Source organism: Camarhynchus parvulus, chromosome 5 (assembly GCF_901933205.1).
Source record: "Camarhynchus parvulus chromosome 5, STF_HiC, whole genome shotgun sequence".
In the NCBI taxonomy this organism is placed as follows: domain Eukaryota; kingdom Metazoa; phylum Chordata; class Aves; order Passeriformes; family Thraupidae; genus Camarhynchus; species Camarhynchus parvulus.
In genome coordinates, this window is record NC_044575.1 from 9,483,651 (window position 1) to 9,507,686 (window position 24,036).

Genomic DNA, 24,036 nt, shown 5'->3' on the forward strand with positions numbered 1-24,036 from the left:
ACCCTTCTGAGGCTGTTCCATGTGTATCCCCCCGGTCCTGCAGAAACCAGCACCCTCCCAAGAGTCCCATCCCAAGAATCCCCCGCTACCGGCTGGGCCAGATCCTGCCCCGGCGATGTCAGTCACCCCGTCCGCCCTGCCCAGCAGTCCCCCCGCCCTGCCCCGGGGCACCCCGCCGTGCCACGCACCCGGACACCCTCCCAGCCCCAGCTCTGGGGTGACACCGGGACAGGCACGTGCCCTACACCCCTCGACAGGGGTGTCCCCCCGCCCAGGCACTCTGGCACATCCCCCGGGCCGGGAAGGGGAAGTGAAAGCAGCAGGGCACAGCACCCAGTGCCACGGGCACCCCGAGGAGGCAGCACCCACCCCGAGGCCTGGTGGGAGCGCTGGGGAGGCTGGGGGGGTCCCAGGGGAGCGGAGGGGAGGGTAGAGCTGGGGTGCTGTGCGATGGGGGAGCAGTGGGCACTGCGCGGGGGGGTCAGGGTGCTGTGCGGGTTGGGGTGTGATGATGAGTGCTGTAGAGGCCGGGGTGCTGAGAAAGGCCGCGGGTGGGGGGCACTGAGGAGGGCGGGCAGGGACCGGGGGGGGGTCCGGGAGCGGAGGGTCCGGGAACGGCCCCTTTAACCACCTCCGTCCCGCCCGTGCTAATCGAAAGAGGAAGAAGCTCCCGCCCCGCCCCGAGAAGCTCCGGCACGGGCAAGCAGAGCTGGGGTCGGTGTGACGGGGAGGGGGGGCTGTGAGAAGCCTGGGGGTGCTGAGCCCAGAGGTGCAGTTCCGGGCAGTGCAAAGCTGGGTAGGGGGCACGGGATTCAGGGGTGCAGGATCTGAAGATGCAGGGGTACAGAACACAGGGGTGCAACCATGAGTGCATGATCTGGGGGTGCAGAGCACAGAGGTTCACGGCTTGGGGATGCCCTGTACATGGGTACACGGTGCTGGATGTAGGGGTGCAAGGGCTGGGGGTGCTGAGCATGAGGGTGCAGGGTCTGTGTGTGCAGGTCACATGGATGCAAAACTTGGGGTGCCAGCAGGGTCCCTTCCACCCTGACACCATCCAGGGCCCTCCAGAAGCACTAATGGAGAAGGACATCAACGGCTGCCAGGATGGGGCCAAGACAGAGCCAAGCACCAGGCTGGGCACCGAGGGGACGGAGACACAGGTGAGACCAGGGAAACATGTTGGGGGGAAGCAGGCGTGTGGTGGCCATCCCCGAGGGGTGACAGCTGCAATCACCCACAGCTGGACGATTTTGTGGGTCCTCACCCTGACTACAATGAGGAGGAAGAAGAGCAGAAGTACTTTCGCCGCAAACGCCTCGGTGTCATCAAGAACGTGGTGGCTGCCAGCCTGGCTGGCACCCTCACTTACAGCGTCTACCTGGGTATGGGACCTCCCAGGGACCCCCAGAACAACTCGGGGTGTTCAGGGCATGGGGTGACCACCCCTGGACCCCCCCAGGTCTGCTGCAGATGCAGCTGATCCTTCACTATGACGAGACCTACCGGGAGGTGAAGTACAGCAATATCCGGTTGGAGGACATCGACCGCAAGGTGCTGATGGGCATCAACGTCACACCCGTGGCAGCGCTGCTCTACACACCCATCCTCATCAGGTACAGCCCCACCACGCTCCCGGCCAGCATGGCTCGCTGGCATGGCCACCCACACTTCCACTCCTTGCTCTGGCAGGTTCTTTGGCACCAAGTGGGCCATGTTCCTGGCGATTGGCATCTACGCCCTCTTCGTCTCCAGCAACTACTGGGAGCGCTACTACACGCTGGTGCCCTCTGCGGTGGCCATTGGCATGGTGATCGTGCCCCTCTGGGCCTCCATGGGCACCTACATCATGCGGTAGGCATCGGGGGGGTGGGTGGGGCGTGCATGGGGTGCTGGCTGACCTGCTGCCCCACGCAGGATGGCCCAGAAGTACTACGAGTACGTTAACTACAAGGAGGAGCAGGAGAAGGAGAGGCAACGAGCACCACGGGATGCCTGCAATGCCTACATCATCGTCTTCCAGACCATCTTCTACTCCTGCTTCCACGTGAGCCCCAGTGGGGTGGCTGGGATGGGCGGGGAACCACACCAGCAGCACTGAGCATGCACCCCTCTACATCCTGTAGTTGAGCTTCGTCTGCGCTCAGATGCCCATGGTCTTCTTCCTCAACAACTACCTCTACCAACTCAACCACACGCTCTTTGCAGTGAAGCATTGTGGTGAGGCTGCATGTGGGGCGCAGGGCGGCACCGGGAGCCCCCCAGCTGGGATTAACCACGGCCTGTGCCCCACTGGCAGGGACCCTGAGCCACGGCACACTGCCTGGTTTCAACAAGACGGTGCTGCAGAGCCTTCCCCGCAGCGTCAACCTCATCATCGTGGAGAGCGCCTTGATGGCCGCCGCCTTCCTCGCCATGCTGGTGGTGAGTGCCGGGGCGGAAGGGGACAGGGATGGGCTGGACGATGGCAGGACCTCACCTGCTGGCACTCTGCAGGTGCTGGTGCTGTGCGGCGCAGCGTACCGGCCCATGGAGGAGATCGACATGCGCAGCATCGGCTGGGGCAACATCTTCCAGCTGCCCTTCAAGCACATGCGGGACTATCGCCTGCGGCACCTCTTCCCACTGTTCATCTACAGCGGCTTCGAGGTGCTCTTTGTCTGCACTGGATTTTCCCTGGTAGGATCTGTGACGGGGTGGGAGGTGACGGAGCGGGGACAGGTGACACTGAGCCGGTGCTCGCTGCAGAACTACGGCGTGTGTGCCCTCGGGCTGGAGAGGCTGGCGTATCTGCTCATGGCCTACGGCTTCTCCGCCTCGGTGTGCTCCAGCCTGGCCCTGTGCATGCTGCGCCTGCGCCGGCACATCCCGCTCCTGGCTGGAGCCCTCATCCATGCTGTGCTCCTGGTGACACTCTTCTGCTGGGCCCCAGAGCCCCGGTGCCTGGCACAGGCACCGCTGCTCTACAGCATTGCCGTGCTCTGGGGCACGGGCAGCGCCCTCAACAAGACTGGAATCAGCAGTGAGTAGTGGGAAGGTCCTAAAACAGCCTCTGTTGTCCCCAAAACGCCTTGGTGGTCCCCAAAATAGCCTGGGTTGTCCCAGCTTTTTCCACACATCCGCTCCTCATGTCCCCCGGCACCATGAGTTTGTGGTCTCAGTCCTCGGTTCCACGGGACAGAGTCACTGTGACTGTCCCCCATGCCAAGGGGACACGGCACAGGAAGGGGACACTGATTCCAGTCTCTGCCACAGTCCTCCTGGGGATGCTGTACAAGAAAAAGGAGCGCCAAGACTTCATCTTCACCATCTACCACTGGTGGCAGGCCCTGGCTATCTTCACCGTCTACCTGTGGTCGGGGCTGCCCATGAAGGTAAATCCCAGATATGCCCCAGCCCACTCTGAGAGATTCCAGGCTTTTTGGGGACAGGCTCCCACACCAATCCCAAAATTCCGTGTGCCTCAGGCCAAGCTGTCCATCATGCTGCTGACGCTGGTGGTGGCGGTGGGGACATACCTGTGGATGGAGCAGAAGGTGGCGTGGAACATGGAAGTCCGGCTGCCCCGCATCCCACGCCCACGCCACAAAACACGTGGATACCGCTACCTGGAGGACAACTCGGATGAGACTGGCTCTGACGGTGACGGGGACAAGGAGGATGATGACAGGCACCCAACTGAGGCCACCACAGAGGACGAGCTGCCAAAAGAGGACAGGGAGCTGCTGGGATAGAGACAGCCTGTTCTGGGCCCCATCCTGCTCTTGGTACCTGAGGGGGTTCTACAGCTCCCCCTGGGTGGGCCCAAAATTCTGCAAACCCCCTCAGGTCAGGCTTGCAGCCCCCTGAGCTAAGCCTAAAGCCCCCAGGCAGCCCAAATCCACCCACATTGCCTGACAGACCCCCACACCAGCCCATGGATCCCCTAGGTCAGGTCCAGAGCCTCCAGATTGATCTACAGCACCCAAATTGTGGTACAGCCCCCAGGCAGGCCCATAGCCCCTCAAATTATGATGTAGTTGCTCAGGTCAGACCTGCAGGCCCCCATGCCAGCCCCCACACACAAATCCACAGCCCCTCATACAAGGCTCACGCCCCCCAGGCAGACCCACAGCTCCCTCAAATTTGGCCAAATCCCCCCTACCCCCAGGTGAGGCCCATAGACCCCTGGGCAGATGCACAAACCCTCTAGCAAGGCTTGCAGCCCCCCACAATGTCCTGCAGACCCCAGGCAGACCCCAAGCCCTCCCCTATTAGCCATTAGCATCCAGACCCCGCGGGGCTACCCTGGAGCCCCCAGGCAGATTGACCCCCTCTGGATCCCAGAGCCCTCCAGACCAGACCCACATGCGCCCCAGGCAGACCCTGCAGCCCCTCCTGGGTCGTCACGGAGCCCTTCAAGCTCAGCCTGCAGCACCCCAGGCCGGTCCCGCAGCCTTCCCGACCTATCCCATCCCCATTTTCCTTCAATAAACCCCCTCCCTTCGTGCCCTTGGCCCTCACCTCCTCCATCCTCCGGCCGCGCACCCTCACCGTCCCCTCCCCGAAGCGGAGACTACAGCTCCCGGCGTGCCACGCGCTGCCCCGCGCGATGCACGCCGGGAGTTGTAGTCCCCGCCACGTGGAAGGTGCCTCCATCTCCCCACTCAAACCACAACTCCCGCAACCGTTCGCGTCGCCCGGCGCCATCATTGCCCCCCCCCGACTTCCGCGCATGCGCGGTGCGGGCTGTTGTTGTGGCGGCGCGGCCCGGCCCGCGGCTTCACCCGGGCGGGAGCGATGAGCGACAACGATGACATCGAGGTGGAGAGCGACGTGAGTTGGGCCCCCAGCCCCAGGACAATCCCTGGGATAACCCCCCGTGGCTCTTCCCTACCTTAGGAGCTCTGGGAATGGGGTAATGTTTGGTTTGTGTGTGTTCTTCCTTCATATGGCGGCGCCCCCCCCCACCATCTTCTTCCTCTTCCTCCTCGCCTGGGTCGGGGCTCCTCAGGAGGAGCAGCCGAGGTTTCAGTCCGCGGTAGGTCGCTGGGGGCTGCCCCGCGGCGCCCCCGGGATCGGGAGCACGTGGGCGGGGGTGTGAGGGGGGCGGGATTTGGGGAGGGGGTGACATGGAAGGGGGCTGGGGGAATGGGGATCCTGGGGGAGAGGGGGGTGTTGGGCGTGTCCTGTGGGGATCGGGGTGTTGGGGGGACATCAGTGGGGTTGGAGGTACTGACGGGGGCACCAGTGGGGTTGGGGGTCTGCTTAAGGGGAACACACCTTTGGGGCTGGGGTCTTCTGGGGGGGCTGTGACATGGAAAGGGATCTGTGGGGATGGGGGTCTTGAGGGAGAAACCTGGGCTTGGGAGGTGTCCTGTGGGGATGGGATTCTTGGAATGGGGGGACACCAGTAGGGCTGGGGGGCTTTTGAGGAGGAGGTTTGGGCTTGGGGAGGCGACACCTCTGGGCTTGGTGGTCTTGTTTGGGTTGGGGGCTGTGACACAGAAGGGGATCCATGGAGTCATGTCTTTTGGGGGGGCAGCTGGGTTTGGGGGTGTCCTGTGGGGCTGGGGGTCTTATGAGGGGGGGACACCAGTGGAGCTTGGGGTTGTGTGAAAGAGGATCCGAGGCTCTTTAGGGAAGGAGGAGTGGGAGGCTTTCTGGGGTAAAGCGGGGGTGTCGGGGGGCGTTACGTGCGGGGCCGAGTAATTTGGGGGGGTTGGGCTGCGTTTGGGGGGACACAGGAGGAACAATACCAGGGGTGGACAGAGGGCATGGGGCGGTTGTGCCTGGTTGGTTGGGGGGGCAGGGGAGGAGGTGACATGGGGAGGAGGTGACCGTGTTCCAGGGGCAAAGTGCTGTACCCCCGGCCCCGGGGCCCGGAGCTGCCCCGGCAGCAGGAAGCTGGGGAAACCGAAAGCACCGGGAGCCGCCTCCTTCCCACGCCCTAGCGGCCCAGCCGGAGGTGTCACAGCCACGGAGCCGCCCTGGAGGCTCAGCTGAGCTCCCACAGCGATTCCCAGAGGGAATTTTGGGGGTGCAGGTGGTGGCCTCCTCCCGGTGCCACCCCTATCCCCCCCATCCCAGGCCGACAAACGGGCTCATCACAACGCGCTGGAGCGCAAGCGCAGGGACCACATCAAGGATAGCTTCCACAGCCTGCGGGACTCTGTGCCCTCGCTCCAAGGAGAGAAGGTGAGTTTATGGAGCGTGCTGGGGGCACGGACAGCACCCACCTGTGGTCCAGGCTTCTCAATTTGGGACAATCACAAGGCTCTCTTGTGCCACGGGAGTCCCCAGTGAGGACCAGAGCCAGGGTGGGATGAGGCAGGTAAAATTCCAGTTTTCCCCCCTGGACTAGGTCTTTATCTTGCCTCTGGCTTTTCCCACTATTGCAACAGGCATCCCGGGCCCAAATCCTGGACAAAGCCACAGAGTACATCCAGTACATGCGCCGGAAAAACCACACACACCAGCAGGACATCGACGACCTCAAGCGGCAGAATGCGCTGCTGGAGCAGCAAGGTGGTAGCTGAGATCTGGCTGGAGATGAGGTCTGGCAGGGCCTGAGATCCAGGAGCTGGGGCCTGGCAGGCTTTGGGAGCCAGGATCTGGCGTCCAGTAGAATTTGGGATCTAAGATCCAGTGGGAGCTGGGGTTGGCAGGAGATATGATCCATCATCATCCAGGATGTGGTGGAAGCCAATATCCACTGGGAGTTGGGATCTGGTGGAAGCTGAGGTCTGGCAGGACCAGAGTTTGGCAGGGTGCAGAATTCAGTGGGAGCTGGGGTCTGGCAGGATCTGGGGTCCGGAAGTTTGGGATCCTGTGGGAGCTGGGGCCTGTCAGGAGGTGGGCTGCAGGCAGGGCCAGGCCCAGGGGTGACACAGTGCTGTCCCTCACAGTGCGTGCGCTGGAGAAGGCCCGAGCCAGCGCCCAGCTCCAGGCCAGCTATCCCGCGGACAACAGCCTCTACACCAACCCCAAGGGCAGTGCCATCTCCGCCTTCGACGGTGGCTCCGACTCCAGCTCCGACTCGGAGCCCGACGAGCCGCAGAACAGGAAGAAGCTGCGCATGGAGGCCAGTTAGGCCCCTCCGCCGCCCCCCGGCCCACGGCAGGACTCGCTCCCTCCGCTCCTAGAAGCTCTTGGACTGCAGCTTCCCAGCCCTCCCCGGCCCCTTCCCTGCTCCCACCGCGCCGGCCCCGGGGGGAGCCGGCCAGGCCGAGCAGAAAGACTTGGGGGGGTCAGGGAGACTCCCCCGCCAACTCCCCTCCGCTAGCCACCCCCCTCCCCTTCCCTCCTGGTTTTATAGGAGCATTTCTATTTATACCCGGGGACCAGTGCAGTCCAGAACGGGGAGGAGCCAGGCAGCCCCCCCCAAAAAAGGAGCAAGCACTGGGGGGGGATCTCCCTATTTATTTTCTCCGTGTGCAACTCCACCTGCCTGAGTCGGCGGAGCACAGAGCCAGGCTTGGGGGCTCCTTCCCCACTCCTCTTCCTTCCCTCCCTTGACCCTTCCCAATCTCCGTGGCATTTTCCAAACTCCAGTGACCCGTCCCTGCCCCGTAGGTGCCCCTTTTCCCCCCATTTTGATGCCATTCCATGGATCTAAGGTATGTTGTACATACTGCCCAGAGTTGTCTTGCAAGTTAAGGCTTCCCTTTACTATAAGACTATAAATAATAAACAAAAAAAGCCAAAATTCCACTTATTTTATCCTCCCCCGTGGTTACCATGTGTTCTTGGAATGGGGGAAGTTGGTGCCACCGGATCCAGACGTGGCATCACTTCCTGCCCCGCATCCCCGGGGCCACCAGCACACGGCGGGTGTGACTTCTGGTTTATTGATGCCAAAAAGCTCTGCCAGAGCCCGTGTCCCACCTGGGCTCCAGCCAGGATGGCAGCAGGACACCCGGCCTGGAGCAGGCTGGATTTTGGTATTGCTAGCACCCTGAGCACCGTGCTCTGCCTGGCCAGGCCGCCGTGGGGATGGGATGGGATGGGCTGTGCCGTGCCGCTTGCTCCCGGGGCTCGGCACCCCGAGCCAGCAGCAGGACCCCCCTACTGGGCAGCGGATGCTGGATCCAGGCTGGGCACGGGATACTGCAGGAAGTGCATCACCGCCCTCGCCACCTTCTCCGGGGCAATGTTGTAGACAGGGTGCGTGGCCTGCTGTGGGAGAGAGAGGGATGGAGGATGTTAATCACGGAGTCCTGGAATGGTTTGGGTGGGAAAGCACCTTAAGGATCACCTAGTCCAACCCACTGCACATAGGGAATCTCTACCATCCCAGGTTGCTCCAAGCCTGGTCCAACCTGGCTTTGGACACTTCTAGAGATGGGGCAGCCACAGCTTCTCTGGGCAGCCTGTGCCAAGGCCTCAGCACCCTCACAGGGAAGAATTTCCCATCTAAAATTCCCCATATCCCATCTAAAATTCCCCTTTCCAGTTTGGAGCCCTTCCCCCTTGTCCTGTCACTCCAAGCCCTTGCCCAAAGCCTGACTCCAGCTCCCTTGAAGCTCTTTAGGCCCTTGAAGCAGCTCTAAGTTCTCCCTGAAGCCTTCTCTTCTCCAGGCTGAACCCCAACTCTTTTCACTGCTATTGGATCTGCCTTTTCCAGTGCTGTGGAGCGCTGGAAGCTCATCCCTGCCCTCCCCAGCAATGCCTAGCACTTACCAGGCAATTCTCAGGGATACCCAGGACCACTTCATTGTGGAGATCTCCACTTCCAAAGTGCTGTGCAATGGCCAACCCACTCAGGCAGTAGCAGGTGTGGTAGAAATCCCGGGATCTGCATGCAAAGAGATACTGAGGGATGCTGAGGGGGCATCTGGGCATCCCTGGTGCCAGGCAGCCCTGTGTTTCCCCCCGCACTCACTTTCCTGGCTTATCCAGCAGCCCACCGGCTGGGCACTGGCAGCACAGGAGAATGTATTCCTGCAGTGCCAGCTGGTCGAACATCCAGTGTGCCATGCTCAGCGCTGGATCTCCTGGAAGGGAAACCCAGAGGAGAAACACCACAAAAGGTGTCAAATCCCTCCAGATGCCATTCTGGGGACAGAGGAAGGCTGTGGCAACTCACCCCTGGCATGGAGTGCCCGATGGAGCAGGGGCAGGAGTCCAGCTTGCCAAAAGGAGTAGCACCCATCCACCAGCTTGTTGCAGCGGCCCTGGAATCCGCCCTCAAAGCGCATCTGCCGCCCAGTCACCCAGTGCTGCGGGGCAATGGGAACCAGTGTGGGACCAAAGCTCCCCAGCAGGATGAGAGCCCCGGTATCCCAGAGAGGGGTCACTCACCAGCAGGCTCCGGAGGTTCAGCAGATGTTCCTGCTTGAGGATGACCAGCGCGGCCACGCCGCAGAAAGTGTAGCCGCCATGGGCCTCCATGCCTGGCACGCCGCCGATCCCACCCTCCCAGTTCTGGCACCTGTGGGAGCAGGGTCAGGATGGCAGGGATGCCAGGAATGTCATCCCCTGTCCCTCACCTGTCCCCAGATCTCACCTGGCAATCCACTCGGCCGTCCCAGCAAAGAGTGCAGGTGTCAGGATGTTGGTCAGTGAGGCCACTGAGGCGGCGCAGTAGGCGCTCCTGTGGGAAAAGGGTGCCCAGAGATTCAGGAGACAGGTGCTCAGGGATGTGGCACTGGAACCCCAAAGTGGCATCAGCTCCCTAAAATTACACTGGCTCCCCAAAATGGCACAAAGTCCCTGATCCAGCACTGGCTCCCTGCAACAGCGCCCTGCCATGGCAGTAGCTCGTGTCACTGGTCCCCTGCCATGGCACCAGCACCCCAAAACAGCATTGGCTCCCCAAAACTACACCTCCCCATGGCACTGGCTCCCCACCACAGTACCAGCTCCCCCGAACAGCACTGGTACTCCAGTGTGGCACCAGCCACTCCCCAAAACACCATCAGCTCCCCAAAACACAACTGGGTCCCCAAAACTGCACCCTGCCATGGCACTGGCTCCTCAGAATGACACTAGCTCCCAACATTTGCTCCCCAAAAGTAGCACTGATTGCCCAAAACTGTACCCCAAATTAGCAGTGGCTCCCACCATAGCACCAGCTCCCCAAAATGATACTGGCTCCCAAACATCACCAGCTCCCAGCACCAAATCCCCAGAATGGCACCAGCTCCCCACCACAGCATCTGCTTCCAGCACTGGCTCCCCAAAATGCCCAGGCCCTCCCTCCAAAACAGCCTCCCCACGCAGCCCTCACTCACCTGACATCCACCTCTCCACCCACGTGCATGAGGAAGGAGCCATCCGGCTGCTTCAGCGAGTACAGGTATTCCAAGAGCTTCTTCCTGCAGGAGCCAGGGGCTGTGAGAGGGGGGACACGCAGCCCAGTTCCCACCCAGCTCCTCCCGGCCCCCAGACCTGTCGATGACACCGAAGGCCTCCTCGGTGCCGATGATGCAGAGCGCGTTGACGGCGGCGTAGGTGGGGGCGAGGTGGGGGTGCTGGCCGGGACCACCCCCAAATCCACCCTGGGGGCTCTGGCACCGCTTCAGGAATTGGCAGACACTGCGGGAAGGTGGGGAAGGGGCTCAGCGCCACCTGTGTCACCCCGCTGGGGCGATGCATCCCCTCCCAGCCTCGTGAATCCCCCCGAGGTCGAAGCCGGGGGTGTCACCCTCCCGTCTCCGTCGTCACGAGGAAGCCGCCGGAAGAATGGGCGGCATTGACGGTGGCAGGGAGACAAAGCACTCCTTTTCTCTGGGGACAGCGGGAGGTGGCACCTCCGGAGTCACGCGGGTGGCCAGCAGCGACAGTGGCCATGGCGGGGTCCCCCCAGCTCTCCCCACTCACTCAGAGGCCACCGAATCGGGAATGGGCTCATCCAGCAGCTCCAGGCTGTGCAGGATCCAGTAGCAGAGCCAGGGGCGGCTGGCATCCAGACACTGCAGGAACAGAGGGGACAGTCAGGGAATGGCACTGGACGCGGCAGGAGCAGGCAGGAGTGAGGAGACAGCCAGGAGAGCCCCGAGAGCATCACTGGGATGAGTGTGGGTCCACCCTGGGGCTTGCAAACCCCGGGCAACAAACAGCCCTGGTGACAGCCCCAGGGCGAGGGGATCCCCCAGGCAGTGGCTCCAGGTGGCACATCCGGCATTCCCGGTACCTCATAGGCTTCAGTGAGCTGCCGGAGACCCCTCTTCAGGTAATGGAAGTGCTTCTCTCGCTGCAGGACGTACCTGGAATACAGAGAGAACAGGATGAGCAGGCAGGGTGGCCTGAAAAAGCAGGGGGACAGAGGCAGGAGGGGCAGAATCCTTCTGCAGCACCCACTGGGGTCAATGGGTCTTTTGGAATGGGAGTTATTTATGGTTATTGGGAGTTTTGATACTCACTGTGAGGAGTGATGGTTTGTCTTGTAGGCATCATAGACCTCCTGCACGATGTCCTCCACTTTGGACTTGTCAGGAAAAATGGGAATAAAGACTATGGTGAGCTCTGGGAAGAGGCTCCACACATCCCAAACATGATTCCCACTAAGCCCTGCAACTTCTGCCCCATCCCAGGGGTTTATGTGTTTCACAGCCCTGTCTCACTCAGTAAAACCAAAGTAAGAATTCCCAGGAGCTTTGTTCCCCAAATTATGCCAGAATCCAGCACCATCCTGTGCTGCTTCACAAATCCAGCTTGAGTTTGGTTCAGCGCAAGACTGTCATAGAAAACATGCTCCTCCTGCTCATGCTGGGATAACTGGGGACTTGGACACTCTAAGCCACGGTAATCCTCAAGGAAATACCCCGGGATCAGCCTCAGGGGTGAGGAGGGGCTGCACGGGGACCTGCATTCATGGCACTGTGTCCTGCCAGGGCACAATTGAGCAAGAAGAACCCCACGGATTGGGAAACCCGGAGTCACTTTTTACCCCGTCCCAGCACCCAGGGGAGCTGCCAGGGGCTGGGTCAGGATAGAGGGACAGAGGGGAGAGTCTGGCTGTCCCAGAACTCCTCACTCTCCCCCAGCTGCTGCTGGGGAACGTGTCCCGCGGAAGCTGCCGTGGCTGGCGGGCAGCAGCACAGCCGTGCCCCCAAAACACTGGTCACTGCTGGGCTGTTGTCACAGGGGGTGTGGGGACAGTAGTTGCGTGGGGATACCGGGATCGGGATCATTCAATCCCATGGCACTCCTGAGCCCCGTCCCAGAGCAGCCCAAAGCCCAGCCCCAGCACAGCCCGGCACCCTAAACCCCATTCCCTGGCACCCCAAAGCCCAGCCCCAACACAGCCCGGCACCCTAAACCCCATTCCCTGGCACCCCAAAGCCCAGCCGCACGGCAGCCTGGCACCCCACACCCCACCGCCCCGGCACCCCACGCCCCCCAGTGCAGCCCCCCGGCACCTGCTCGGCGGAGGTGCAGGTCCGCAGCCCATCGTCCCGCAGCCGCCGCCTCCCGCCGGAGCCGGGGGCCGCTCCCGCCATGCTGCGGCCGCGGGGGCAGCGGGCGACGGCGGCCGGGAGGGGACGCGCGGCCGCGCTCCTGGCCACGCCCACCACACACGGTCACGCCCCTCCCGGGGCTGGCCACACCCCTTCGTTCTTGGGCACGCCCAACCCTTACGCGCGTGCGCAGAGGAGCCATCCTGGGGCCGCTGCGTCATCGTGATGTGACGTCATTTATTGCATCATCATAGAACCCACGGGTTGGGTTGATAAGAACCTTAAAACCCATCCAGTGCCACCCTATGCCGTGAGTAGAGACACCTTCCACCAGACCAGGTTGCTCCAAGCCTTGTCCAGCCTGGCCTTGGACACTTCCAAGGATGGGGCTGCCACAGCTTCTCTGGGAAATCCACTCCAGTGCCTCAGCACCCTCACTTTAAAGAATTTCTTCCTAATATCCAATCGACACCTCCCCTTTTCCACTTTGAAGACATTCCCCCTTGTCCTGTCATTCCATGGCCTCATCCCAAGTCCCTTTCCACCTCTCTTGGAGCCCCTGTAGGAACTGGAAAGGGCTCTAACTCTCACTGGAGCCTTCTCTTCTCCATGCCGAGCACTCTCAGCTCTCCCAGCCTGTTCTTAGCCCTTGGAGGATTTCTGTGGCCTCCTCTGGACATGCTCCAGCAGCTCCCTGTCCTTCCTGTGACAAGGACCCCAGGGCTGGACACAGTGCTCCATGCGGGGTTTCACTTGAGTGGGACAGAGGAGGACAATCCCCCCTCACCTGTTGCCCATGCTGCCAGCGACACAGCCCAGGACATGGGTGGCTTTCCAGGGCTGCCAGCACACCTTGTCAGGTCATATCCAACCTCTCATCCCCCCAGATTCCTCTCATCTGGGCTGCTCTCCATCCCATCACCTGCATCCTGCACTTATCTCGGGAGTTGTCCTGACCCACGTGCCAGCCCTGTCCTTGGCCTTGTTTACCCTCACAAGTTCCCACGGGAACCTTGTCCCTGGACAGGACAACCTGGACAACCCACCTTCATCCAGGTCCTGCTGGGCGCCATCCCATCCTTCCTAAGTGTCAGCAGTTCCTCTGGTGCAGCTCTGTGTCACCGCAGTGTCCCCTGCTGCACCCCTTTGTCCCGTTCCCAATGGCCCCAGAGCAATCCCGGGCACATCCCTGGTGCTCCCAGATCCCCCAGAGTCCCCGCTGCTCCCCCTGGTACATCCCCTGTCCCCCACCTCCGGTTTTCCAGAGCATCCCCAACATATCCTACGGTGCATTCCTGGCTCCATCCCCCCGTTCTCCCCAGCTCTCCTCCCAGTCCATCCCCCGCGTCGCCGCCCAATTCCCCACAGCATCTCCCGGTGCATCCCCGGTGTCCCCTCCCCGCTCCCCGGTGCGTCCCCCGGTCCATCCCCGGTGTCGCCCCCCTCGTTTCCCCTCCCGGTGCCCCCTCCCGCCGCCGCCGCCGCCGCCCCGCCCCGCCCCGGTGCATCCCCCGGTGCCAGCCCGGCCCGGCGCGGCGGCGGCGCAGCTCGCGGCCCCGGAGCGGCCCCGGTGTGGCGGCGGCGGCGGCGGCCCGGGCCCGCCATGGCCAAGCAGTACGACGTGCTGTTCCGGTTGCTGCTGCTCGGGGACTCGGGCGTGGGCAAGACCTGCCTGCTCTGCCGGTTCACCGACAACCAGTTCCACCCCGCCCACATCTCCACCATCGGTACCGGCACCGGCAGCGCACGGCGGCCGCGGCGGCGGGAGCGGGGAAACGGGGAACCGGGAGCATCGGGAAAGCGGGAGCAGTGGGGAGGCGCAGCACCGGGGAAACGGGAGCCCCGGGGAACCGGGCAGCCGGGAAGACTGGGAGCCGCAGCACCGTGGAAACGGGAAGCCAGAGAACCGGGAGCACCGGGGAAACGGGGAGCCGCGGCACCGGGGAAACGTGAAACCGGGAGCATCAAGGAATCGGGAGCAATGGGGAGGCGCAGCACCGGGTAACCGGGAGCACTGGGAGCCGCATTACCGGGGAAAAGGGAAACCGGGGAACTGGGGAGCCGTGGGCACCAGGAAACCGTGAGTACCGGGGAGCCGCAGCACCGGGGAAACGGGAAAATGGGCAACCGGGGAGCGGGAAAACCGTGGGAACTGGAGAACTGGGAGATGCAGCAACCGAGAAACGGGAACCCAGGGAACAGGAAAACCGTAGGCATCGGGGAAACCCGGGCTGCCGAGGAACTGCCGGGAAACCACAGGATCGGGGAAACGGGAAACCAGGGCACCAGGGAGTCGTGGGAACCGGGGAGTGGTGGGCACGGGAAAACCGTGGGCACTGGAGAGCTGCAACACTAGGAACATGGGGAAACAGGTAACCAGAGAGCGGGAAAACCGGGCACCAGGGAAAGGGAAAACTGTGGGCGCGGGGGAACCAGGAGCATCGGGAGTCGCAGCACCGGGGAACCGGGAAGAAATGGGCATCGGGAAACAGTAAAACTGTGGGCATCCACAAGCCGGGACCACCGGGAAGCTGCAGCATAGGGAAACTGGGAAACCGGGGGCTCTGGAATGCCGCGGCTCGAGGGAACCGGGAGCATCAGGGAGCCAGGAAATCCTGGATATGGGAGAACCGGGAGGACCAGGCACCTCCGGCACAGGGGAACTGGGAGCAGCAGGCAGCCGGGAACTGAGAGCATTGGGCAGCCACAGCACCGAGAAGCCGTAGCGCTGGGGAACTGGGAGAACTGGACAGCCACAGCACCAGGGAACTGGGAGCACCCGGATCAGCACCTGGCACCGGGGCCTCCTGCAAGGCCTGGCACTGGGTGTGGGGACCAGCACCAGGCCATGGTGGAGCATGGGTGGGTCAGGAGGGCTGAGGGGACCAGAAGGCTCCCAGTGACAGCATCACCTGCAAAGGGAAACACCAGGACACCCCACCCCATTCCAATCCCAGGTGTCGACTTCAAGATGAAGACCATCGAGGTGGATGGGATCAAGGTGCGGATACAGATCTGGTGAGTGGCAGCACTGGATCCCAGGGGCAAGAGGGAAGAAATTTCGGGGGGTGCAAGTCCTGCTGCCCCTGCCAAGGTAAGGGCTGAGCCCTGCCAAGCTCATGCCATGGGTGGTGGCACTGACTTGCTGTCGCTGGGCAGGGACACAGCTGGCCAGGAGCGGTACCAGACCATCACCAAGCAGTACTACCGGCGGGCTCAGGTATGGGGGCTCCCCGTCCTGGTATGCAGGAGAGGGGAAACTGAGGCACAATTTTGGGGTATCCACAGCCGCCCCCCATCCCCTGCAGGGCATTTTCCTGGTGTACGACATCAGCAGTGAGCGCTCCTACCAGCACATCGTGAAGTGGGCCAGCGACGTGGATGAGGTGGGGGTTCACGAGGGGAGGTCTGGGGGTTCCCCAGCCGTGTGGGGGGGGGGTCCTTACACTGTTCCCCTGCCCAGTACGCACCCGATGGCGTCCAGAAAATCCTCATCGGGAACAAGGCGGACGAGGAGCACAAGAGGCAAGTGCCCAAAGAGCAAGGGCTGCAGGTGAGCGGGGGCTGCTGTGTGCCCCCAGGGGGCAGGACCCCTCCTGCACCCCCAGCATGGCCAGCCTCTCCCTGAGCCCCCTCTGCACTCGGGACCCCAACAGCCCTCCTGCAGCCCTACCTCTGTCTGGGACCCCCAAGCCTCCCCAGTCCCTCCCGGCATGACCAGGGAACCCTCATCCTCTTGCAGTCTGTACCCAGGCAGCCCAAAACCAGCTCCCCCAGTGTCCAGGAACCCTCTTCCCCTCCATCTCTGCAGTGGCTGTGCATCCCCAAAGCTCCCTCTTCCCCACTTGCAAAATGTTCAGAGACCCCTAACCTCTCCCTGCGCTTCCAGCATGGTCTCCTGTACCCCTGAAGCACACAGTGACCTCCTTGGTGTCCCCCTTGGGACCTCTTGACCCCCAAAGCACCCAGTGCACCCTACAATCCCAGCATGGCCCAACCCTCCACAAGCCCCCCCTGCATTCCACATGGACCCCAACAACCTTCCTCCAGCCTTACCCATATCCAGGGACACCCAAACATCCCTACCTGTATCCAGTGACCCCCCCCACGCTCCTGCATTTTGGATCCAGGGACCACTGATCTCCCCCTGCAGCTCCAGAGCATCCAGGAAACCCCTTTACTGCCCAGTGCTACCCCAGGGTGTCCAACAACCCTCAACCCCTCCCAGTATCCCTCCCAGTGACCTCTGAACCCCAAAGCATCCAGCACCCCTCCCAGGGCCCCCTGCACCCACCACCCAACCCAGGTGTGCCCCTATGCCAGCCTCCCCCGCAACTCTCCTGTCTGTCCATGCCCGGCTGTTCACGTTCCAGTGAGGGGGGGCAGGGGTATTGAATCCCCCCTCCCCCCAAATCACGCTACCCCCCGGCCCCGTCAAACCCCTGGTGCTGCAGCTGGCCAGGGAATACGGGATGGATTTCTACGAGACCAGTGCCTGCAGCAACCTCAACATCAAGGAGGTATGAGGGGACTGGGGGGTTCTGAGTGGGTTGGGGCTGGCCTGGGGGGCTGGAGAGGTCAGGGGCTACTGGAGGTGTCCCCCAGGTTCACCCCACCCCTCTCCCACAGTCCTTCACACGGCTGACGGAGCTGGTGCTGCAGGCGCACCGCAAGGAGCTGGACGAGCTGCGGGGGCTGCCCCGCGCCCCCACCCTGGCCCGGCTGGAGGAGGATGAGCAGCAGCCCCTGGGGAGCGAGGACACCCCCAAAACCTGCTGGTGTTGAAGGCTGGGACCCCCCGACCCCTCCTCCCCAGGCTGTGTCAGGGGGCATGGTAGGGGCAGGATTGAGGCAGCCCCCACAGAGTGGGGAGCGACACGGGACACTCCCCACTGTTCCAGGGACAGGGAGCGTGGCAAGGGGGGGTCCCCATCCTGGCACCTGTGCCCTCCTTGGCTCACGGGTAGGGTGGGGGCTGTCCAGGCACTGTGTGCCCACCCTGTGCCCGTGGGACCCCCGGTTTTACACAGTGGTTTGCAGAATAAAGGTGATGCTGGAGGGGCTGGTGGTCCGTGTGCTCCAGGGGGGCTGTGGGCAGGATGCCATGGTGGCAGGCACAGCCCGGGCATGGACACTCGAGCGGTGATCAATAATTGAGGGTGATCTGGGGCTGCCAGCATGGTGTCCCCTTTCCAGGCTGGGCACAGGGACATGGGGCATGGTGCCCATGGAGTGCCATGGCCACCACAATGGCCTGCCGGGCTACCAGCTCAGCCTCAGCTGTGGGAACAGGGTTGGAAAACTTGGTGGTGGCACTGGGATGAGCCAGCAGTGGAATGGTGGCGGACTGGGATGCGTGGTTACTGGGATGATGGTGGGCACTAAGATAGTGGAACCTACTGGGATCTAGGTGGACACCAGGATGCTGCCAGGCACTGGGATGGGCACCCAGTGACAACAGTGGGCACCATAGCAGATAGGCCCAAGGGTGGAGCTGGTACTTGGACCAGTGGGCCCCAGGACTGGTGGGCACTGGGATGGGCAGCACAGGAAGCCCCAGAGGTGATGCCATGGCAGCACCAGGCAAGGAAGAATACTGGGACACTTGTCCCCTCCTCCTCTCCCCCACAGAGCCCCAGCTCCCAGATTCCTGTTATTCCCTGACTCCCGTTATTCCCCAACTCTCACCGTCGTTCCCAACCCTCGGGAACATGCTGTGCCAGGCTGGGAGCATCCCACATCCCGCAGGCAGCAGGATGAGCAGCCGCAGCGCGCCGTGCCATGAATTATTGAGGCAGGTAGAGCATCACCTTGGCCCCATGCCACCTTTCTCCTTCCATGGGTGGGACAGGCAGCTCAGGTTTCTCCTGAGCCGCGGCGGGGCCTGGAGACCTTTGGACCATGACGTGAGCACCAGGAAGCCCTTAAGAGGCGGCGCAGGGCACAGGGCACAAGCAGCCGCACGCCTGCAGCCATGACCGTCCCCATCGCCAAGTCCTTCTATGACCTGAGCGCCACCTCCTTGCAGGGGGAAAAAGTGGATTTTGGTGTTTTCCGGGGCCGCGTGGTCCTGATCGAGAACGTGGCTTCACTCTGAGGCACCACGGTGCGGGATTACACCCAGCTCAACCAGCTCCAAGCCCGCTACCCCCGGCGGCTGGTCGTACTGGGCTTCCCCTGTAACCAGTTTGGATACCAGGTAAGTCCTATGGGCCAGGAGGCAGGGGGTGAGGAGCTGGGAAACACAGGGCTCTGGATTTCTCCTTCCCCGACACAGGAGAACGGCACCAACGAGGAGATACTCAACACCCTGAAGCACGTGCGGCCCGGGGGTGGCTTCGAGCCCAACTTCACCCTGTTCCAGAAGTGCCAGGTGAACGGGAGTGACACCCATCCCGTGTTCGCCTACCTCAAGGCTCACCTGCCCGCACCGGCCGACGAGCCTGCACACCTGATGGCCGAGCCCCGCTTTGTCGTCTGGAGCCCTGTGCGGCGCTCCGATATCACCTGGAATTTTGAGAAGTTCCTGGTGGGGCCTGAGGGGGAACCGTTCCGGCGCTACAGCCCCCGTGTGCCCACAGCCCAGCTGGAGCCCGACATCCAGCGTCTCCTCAAGCTGGCCAAGTAATCCTAGCTCCAGTGTGATCCTGGCTCTGGTGCAATCCTGGCTCTGATGTCACCCCAGGATGGCCCCAGCTCTCCGCAGAGTGACAGCCCCCTCTGAAACCTCCACAAGGAGGGGGCTTGATGGGGGCAGAGGGTTGGAGCCACCGGGGTGGCGTGGGCTGGTAGCAATAAATGAGCCGCAGGGAGCGTGCCTGGATCCACGTGGTTTTTGGGAGTGTAAATGGATCCGTGAGGTTTTTGGAAACGTGGTTTTTGGGGGCTCTTGGGGGGGAACAGGAAGGAGGACACAGCCCAGAAAGGCTGGATCCAGGAAATGGAGGCTCAGGGATAGGTGGGTGCCAGGCTGGCTGCACCCAGTTCCCCATGGGTGTTGCTGGGGCCGGGTGCCAAGAGCAACACTTCACCCACCCCAGGGCAGTGATTTCCCACACCCAGCCTTCCCGTCTCAGGAATAGGGAATTCCCAGCAGGGCAGGGCCAGGTTCCAAGCACCAGGGCAGGGCGAAGTGACCCCATACCAACTCCGTGGGAAGGGAAAATTATCCAAGTTCTTTCTCTGCAGGGTTTAGGAAGGCACTGGGAGAGTGCAGTGGACTCTCCAGTGCTGGGAAGGGCCAAGGAGGAATTCCACAGGCTCCTGGGATGGAAAAAGTCTCCTGCATCAGCCCCCAACACCCTTCACCAACTCCAGGGGGTGAAGCCCACTCCCAAAATACTCCTGCCTGTGCCACCGAGCTGTCACACGTCACATTTATTACCCCACATACGAGGGTTCCTTAGGCAGGATGGGGTGGGAATCCCTTTGGATCCTGTTTTGGGGACCCCTTTATGTCTTCAGCACACAGGAGCTTGGACTGTGGCACTGCATCCCATCCTTGCAGTCAGGGTCAGAGCCAAAAGGCTCCAGAAACATGGGAGCATCCGGTGTTGGGTGTTCCCTGCATCCAGGCTGGAAGTTTGGAGGAGCAAATCATGTCAGGGACTGTGTGGTCCCCAGAAATACAGTGCCAGGGATCCAAGGATCTCCCAGAGCTCCTGGAAGCTCATCCCGAGATACACATAGGGATCAGAACAGCGGGGTCATCTGGCGAGGGTCATCAGGCAGGATGCTGATGGAATCCTCAGCACGGCCACAGAGCAGGCACAGCATGGTATATTCCTGGGGGAAGGAAAAGGGGGGGCTGGAAAAAGGGGAGCTGCCACAGCCCTGCTCCCCTACAGGGAAACTTGAGCCAGATCTGGTACCTGATCCCCGATTGCAATCAGAGCCAGGGGATCTCATTTCCAGCCCCACCGGCTCCCCTGAGCCCTTTTTCCAGCCCTTTGCTGCATAGGAGATGTGCCAGGAATGAGGAATGGGGGTCACAGCCCCCTCCCATCACCCATATTCCCATGCCAGGTGAGCTGGGCTTCTCCCACAAGGCACGGACTGGTGCTGGGGGGACTCCAGGTAGCCCTGAACACAGGGATGGGGCTCTGAATCCTTCAAGGCTCTGTCCCAGGGAAGGTGGGAATCAGCCCGTGGAAGGGTGGGTGTGGAATTCCAGAGACAGAGTTGGGAAGGGCTTTTGGGGGACAAGAGACAAACCTGGTAGTCATCCACCACACTGAAGGTGTACTCATGGCGTGCGATCAGGTGGTGGCAGTTCTTGCACAGGTCTGTGGGGCAGGGGACAGTGGGGTGAGAGGACATGGACACCATGCCGGGGGTATCCCCCCAGTCCCAATCTCTTGGGACAAGCCCCAATCCTCCATGCTTGCCCTCATTCCCAGGCCATAGATACCCCTGTCCTTAAAACATCAAGCCCCCAAAATTCCTTCCACAGCAACTCACCCCCCGTTAATACCCATCAGCAGCTCCCTGATACTCCCTCTAAAACCTGAGACCTCCACCCTGGGCATCCACCATTCCCACCCTCAGTGACCACCCCCGAATATCAGGGCCCCAAATTTTCCCTACTCAAACTAATCCTCCTTTAGGCCTCCCCCTCCTTTGATCTCTGAGCCCCCCACCCCATCACGCCCCAGCCCTCGACCTGTGCCCCCCAGCCTTCAAAACCAAGGGTCCCCTCCAGCCCCCTCTAACCCTCGAGATCGCCTAAGCTCCAGACTCCAAAGTTCCCCCAGAGCCTTCAGCATCCCTCAAGATCTTCAAGACCCAAGGTCTCCCCCAATACTCAACACCCCCAGACCCCCGACCCCTCATAGCCCTCAAGACCCCCAACCTTCAGCGAACCCTAAGCCCCAGGAATGCCTCAGGGATCCCCTAAATGTCGCCCTCAAGAGCCCCAAACCCCAAAGGTCCCCTCAGGGCCCCCAACCCTCAAGACCCCAAAGGCTCCCCCACCCCCTCAAGCCCCCCCGAGCCCTCACCCCCCCGGTGTCCCCCACCGCACGGTCATAGGTGACGATCTCCTCCCCGTCCTGCAGGCCCTCAGCCCGGTTGCTGACCAGCACGAAGTCCCGGCGGCCGCACTGCGCGCACCCCACGAAGTTCAGGAGGAAAGATCCGCCCTCCAGGCAAGTGGTACCCTAGGGTGGGAGCACAGGCTAGGACTAGGACCGGGACCGGGACCGGGACCGGGACCGGGACCGGCATAGGTGCCGGTGTCGGTGCCGGTGTCGGTGCCGGTGCCGGTGCCCCCCTTGCCCGCCCTCACCCGCTCGGGGTACTCGGTGCCCACACAGCCGCCGCACATCTCGCACCGCCCTCCCCTGCAAATGTCGCGAGACCTGCGCCGGGGGGCGGAGCTCAGTGACGGAGCCGGGGCCGAGGCGCTGGGTGTGGGCGTGGCCTGAAGCGAGATGGGCGTGGCTTGAATAAATGGGCGCGGCCTGAGGGGCCGTGGGGCTGCTGGGGGCAACCGGGAATAACTGGGGGGATCGGGGATAGTCGGGCACCCAGGGCTAGTGGGGGACACCTGGAGCTACCTGGGTGCACCCAAGGCTGGTGGAGGACACCTAGAGAGACCTGGGGAGCACCCGGGGCTAGCGAAGGGCACCTAGGGCTAGCTGGGAGCTGCCTGGCATTAGCCGGGAGCTATCCAGGGCTAGTGGGAGACCCCGGGAAGACCTGCGAGGTACCCAGGGCTAGTGGGAGACACTCAAGACTAACTGGGGGACATTCAGGGCCAACTGTGGGGTGTTGGAAGTCGGCCGGGGGACACTCTGGATTAGTGGGAAACACCCAGGGCCAGGTGTGGGGTGCCTGTGACTAGCTGGGGGGCATCCAGGGATAGTGGGGGACACCCAGGGGTGATTGTAGGGCGGCTTGGGTTTGTTGGGGGGCATCCAGGGCTAGCCGGGGACTGCTGGGCTAGATGGAGGACACCACGGACTAGTTGGGGGACATCCAGAGCTGGTGGGGGTCACCCAGGACAAATTAAGGGGTGCCCGGGAGGAGCTGGAGGACGCAGAGGTCTAACTAGGGGGTGCCTGGGACGAGCTGGGGAACTCACAGGGCTGGTGGAGAACACCTAGGGCTAGCTGAGGGGTGCCTGGGACTAGCTGGGGGGCATCCAGGGCCAGCGGGGGACACGTGGGCTGGCCGGAGGGGGTGGCCGGGGACCCCCGCCGGTGTCGGCGGGGCGCTGCGCCTCTCCGCAGCCCGCAGGTGCCGGTGCCGCCGGTGCTGCTGTCAATGATGCTGCCGCCAGTGGTACCGCCGATGCCGGTGCTGCCGGTGTCGGTGCTGCTGGTGCTGCTGCCGGTGCCGGTGGCGCTGGCGGCCGGGGGGCGCCGCTGTGCTGCATTGCGGGGCGGGCGGCCCGTCCCCGTCCCCGTCCCTGCGCCCATCCCCGTCCCCGCCCGCCCGGTCGGCTCGGCCCGGCCCTCCCGGGGGGAGCGGGGCTATCGGGGCCGGGCAGCGCCGCCGGCTCCGCGTAGGAATGTCCCTGCGCGCCCAGATAATGTTATTTATATCGCGGTGCAGGGCGGCTCCGCTCCCCCCGCCCCGCTCCCGCACCGGCCCCGCCGCCGCCGCCGCCGCTCGCCCGCCCGCCGCCCCGCGCAGGTGAGACCCCGCGGCACCGGGATGCGCCGCTCCGGGGAGCACGGGAGGGACCGGGGGACAGCGGGAGGCGCCGGTCCCCGGGGACACGCGGGGGGGGCACCGGCAGGCGCTGCACGCCCCGGGGATACCGGGTGGGGGGTGCGGCACCGAACACCGGGCGCGGTACCGGGGGGGGACGGGGGGCACGGAAGAAAGTTTGGTGGCGAGGGTGAAGAGCCCTCCGGGGAGCCTGAGCCCCCTTTTCGCCCGCGGCGGGGGGTCTGCTGTCACCCCGCGTCCCTCGGGGCTGCTCTCGGGAAGGACGGGGCGGGCGAGTGGCGGTGACTTTCTAGGGACACCCTGTGGACAGCCCGGGGACAGAGTGGGGACACCCTGGGGACACTTTTCCTGGGGTGCCAACCCCTGGAGGGCTCCCCACACTAGTCCTTGGTGCTCCCAGCACTGTTGGGACACGGTGGAAAAGCCGAGTCCTGAGGGTCTCGGTGGGACACATCACCCAACCCACTTCATCCCCCAGTTTTTAGCAACTGGGCAAACTGGAGGGTTACTGGGAAGGGGTTTCGGGGTGCCATGCCCTTGGTCCCCCTTGTCCCGGTGCCAGGAGGATGCTCAAGGGTAGGTGTTGGGCTGGGGGAATTCTTACCCTCACCCCAATAACCCAGGGCTCCCCCAGGCCTGATTTCCCAGCTTTTCCCTTTATAAATCTCCAGCTCCCAAACCAGGGGATTGGGGTGCCCTGGAAGACGGTGGCAAGCACAGGAGACTCAGAAAACCCTGCCGGGTGCCAGCATGGCCCCCCACGGAGTATTTTATAGCTATCGTGTGTTTTTGGGGCACTGTCTCGTGGTTTTGGGGTGCAGGGGGGGCAGCTCCCAAGAAGGGAGCGGGGCTCAGCTAGCACCGTGCGCAGGGGAGGCCTATTTATAGCCAAAAATGTCTGTGGAGTGTCAGCACGTGTGCGTGTCACCGGCTTGGGTGACATGGGACAGTCCTGGCACGGCCGGCATGTGGCCCT

At 62.9% G+C, this 24,036-nt stretch overlaps 6 protein-coding genes across 10 annotated transcripts; 4 read left to right on the forward strand and 2 right to left on the reverse strand.

The window, feature by feature from the left end:
* The first annotated feature begins 685 nt into the window (after positions 1-685).
* UNC93B1 (unc-93 homolog B1, TLR signaling regulator) lies at positions 686-4,537 on the forward strand. Of its 4 annotated transcripts, XM_030950576.1 has the most exons (12): positions 689-714; positions 1,062-1,163; positions 1,244-1,385; positions 1,463-1,616; positions 1,693-1,854; positions 1,918-2,047; positions 2,127-2,220; positions 2,300-2,424; positions 2,497-2,679; positions 2,749-3,022; positions 3,256-3,374; positions 3,468-4,537. In XM_030950576.1, the coding sequence occupies exons 2-12, from the start codon at positions 1,080-1,082 to the stop codon at positions 3,732-3,734; spliced, it is 1,734 nt and encodes a 577-aa protein (XP_030806436.1). In that variant the 5' UTR covers positions 689-714; positions 1,062-1,079; the 3' UTR covers positions 3,735-4,537. The 4 variants fall into 4 exon arrangements, with proteins under 4 accessions (XP_030806432.1, XP_030806436.1, XP_030806435.1 ...); XM_030950575.1 differs by lacking the exon at positions 689-714 and having other exon boundaries at positions 908-1,163; XM_030950572.1 differs by having other exon boundaries at positions 686-714; positions 1,002-1,163; positions 2,300-3,022.
* A 54-nt stretch (positions 4,538-4,591) lies between these two features.
* MAX (MYC associated factor X) lies at positions 4,592-7,680 on the forward strand. The gene is given in 6 exon segments (XM_030950578.1): positions 4,592-4,747; positions 4,750-4,815; positions 4,994-5,020; positions 6,070-6,177; positions 6,384-6,507; positions 6,888-7,680. Coding segments are annotated over 6 exon segments (666 nt in total). The 3' UTR covers positions 7,073-7,680.
* Positions 7,681-7,935: 255 nt separating this feature from the next.
* LOC115904834 (protein farnesyltransferase subunit beta-like) lies at positions 7,936-12,476 on the reverse strand. The gene is made up of 12 exons (XM_030950577.1): positions 12,345-12,476; positions 11,346-11,410; positions 11,117-11,189; positions 10,804-10,895; positions 10,372-10,518; positions 10,215-10,298; positions 9,488-9,574; positions 9,283-9,412; positions 9,068-9,200; positions 8,864-8,975; positions 8,662-8,776; positions 7,936-8,157 (listed from the first exon to the last, which is right to left on the reverse strand). The coding sequence occupies exons 1-12, from the start codon at positions 12,423-12,425 to the stop codon at positions 8,047-8,049; spliced, it is 1,230 nt and encodes a 409-aa protein (XP_030806437.1). The 5' UTR covers positions 12,426-12,476; the 3' UTR covers positions 7,936-8,046.
* Positions 12,477-13,946: 1,470 nt separating this feature from the next.
* Positions 13,947-17,438, forward strand: RAB15 (RAB15, member RAS oncogene family). Its single transcript, XM_030950579.1, has 7 exons — positions 13,947-14,110; positions 15,341-15,401; positions 15,543-15,603; positions 15,692-15,769; positions 15,847-15,936; positions 16,838-16,903; positions 17,013-17,438. Exons 1-7 carry the CDS (start codon positions 13,987-13,989, stop codon positions 17,166-17,168), a joined length of 636 nt encoding a protein of 211 aa, XP_030806439.1. The 5' UTR covers positions 13,947-13,986; the 3' UTR covers positions 17,169-17,438.
* Positions 17,439-18,094: 656 nt separating this feature from the next.
* GPX2 (glutathione peroxidase 2) lies at positions 18,095-19,199 on the forward strand. Of its 2 annotated transcripts, XM_030950580.1 has the most exons (3): positions 18,095-18,181; positions 18,412-18,582; positions 18,661-19,199. In XM_030950580.1, the coding sequence occupies exons 1-3, from the start codon at positions 18,095-18,097 to the stop codon at positions 19,009-19,011; spliced, it is 609 nt and encodes a 202-aa protein (XP_030806440.1). In that variant the 3' UTR covers positions 19,012-19,199. The 2 variants fall into 2 exon arrangements, with proteins under 2 accessions (XP_030806440.1, XP_030806441.1); XM_030950581.1 differs by lacking the exon at positions 18,095-18,181 and having other exon boundaries at positions 18,358-18,582.
* A 543-nt stretch (positions 19,200-19,742) lies between these two features.
* CHURC1 (churchill domain containing 1) lies at positions 19,743-21,750 on the reverse strand. The gene is made up of 4 exons (XM_030950582.1): positions 21,670-21,750; positions 21,406-21,541; positions 20,598-20,668; positions 19,743-20,168 (listed from the first exon to the last, which is right to left on the reverse strand). Exons 1-4 carry the CDS (start codon positions 21,706-21,708, stop codon positions 20,076-20,078), a joined length of 339 nt encoding a protein of 112 aa, XP_030806442.1. The 5' UTR covers positions 21,709-21,750; the 3' UTR covers positions 19,743-20,075.
* Between the last annotated feature and the right edge of the window lie 2,286 nt (positions 21,751-24,036).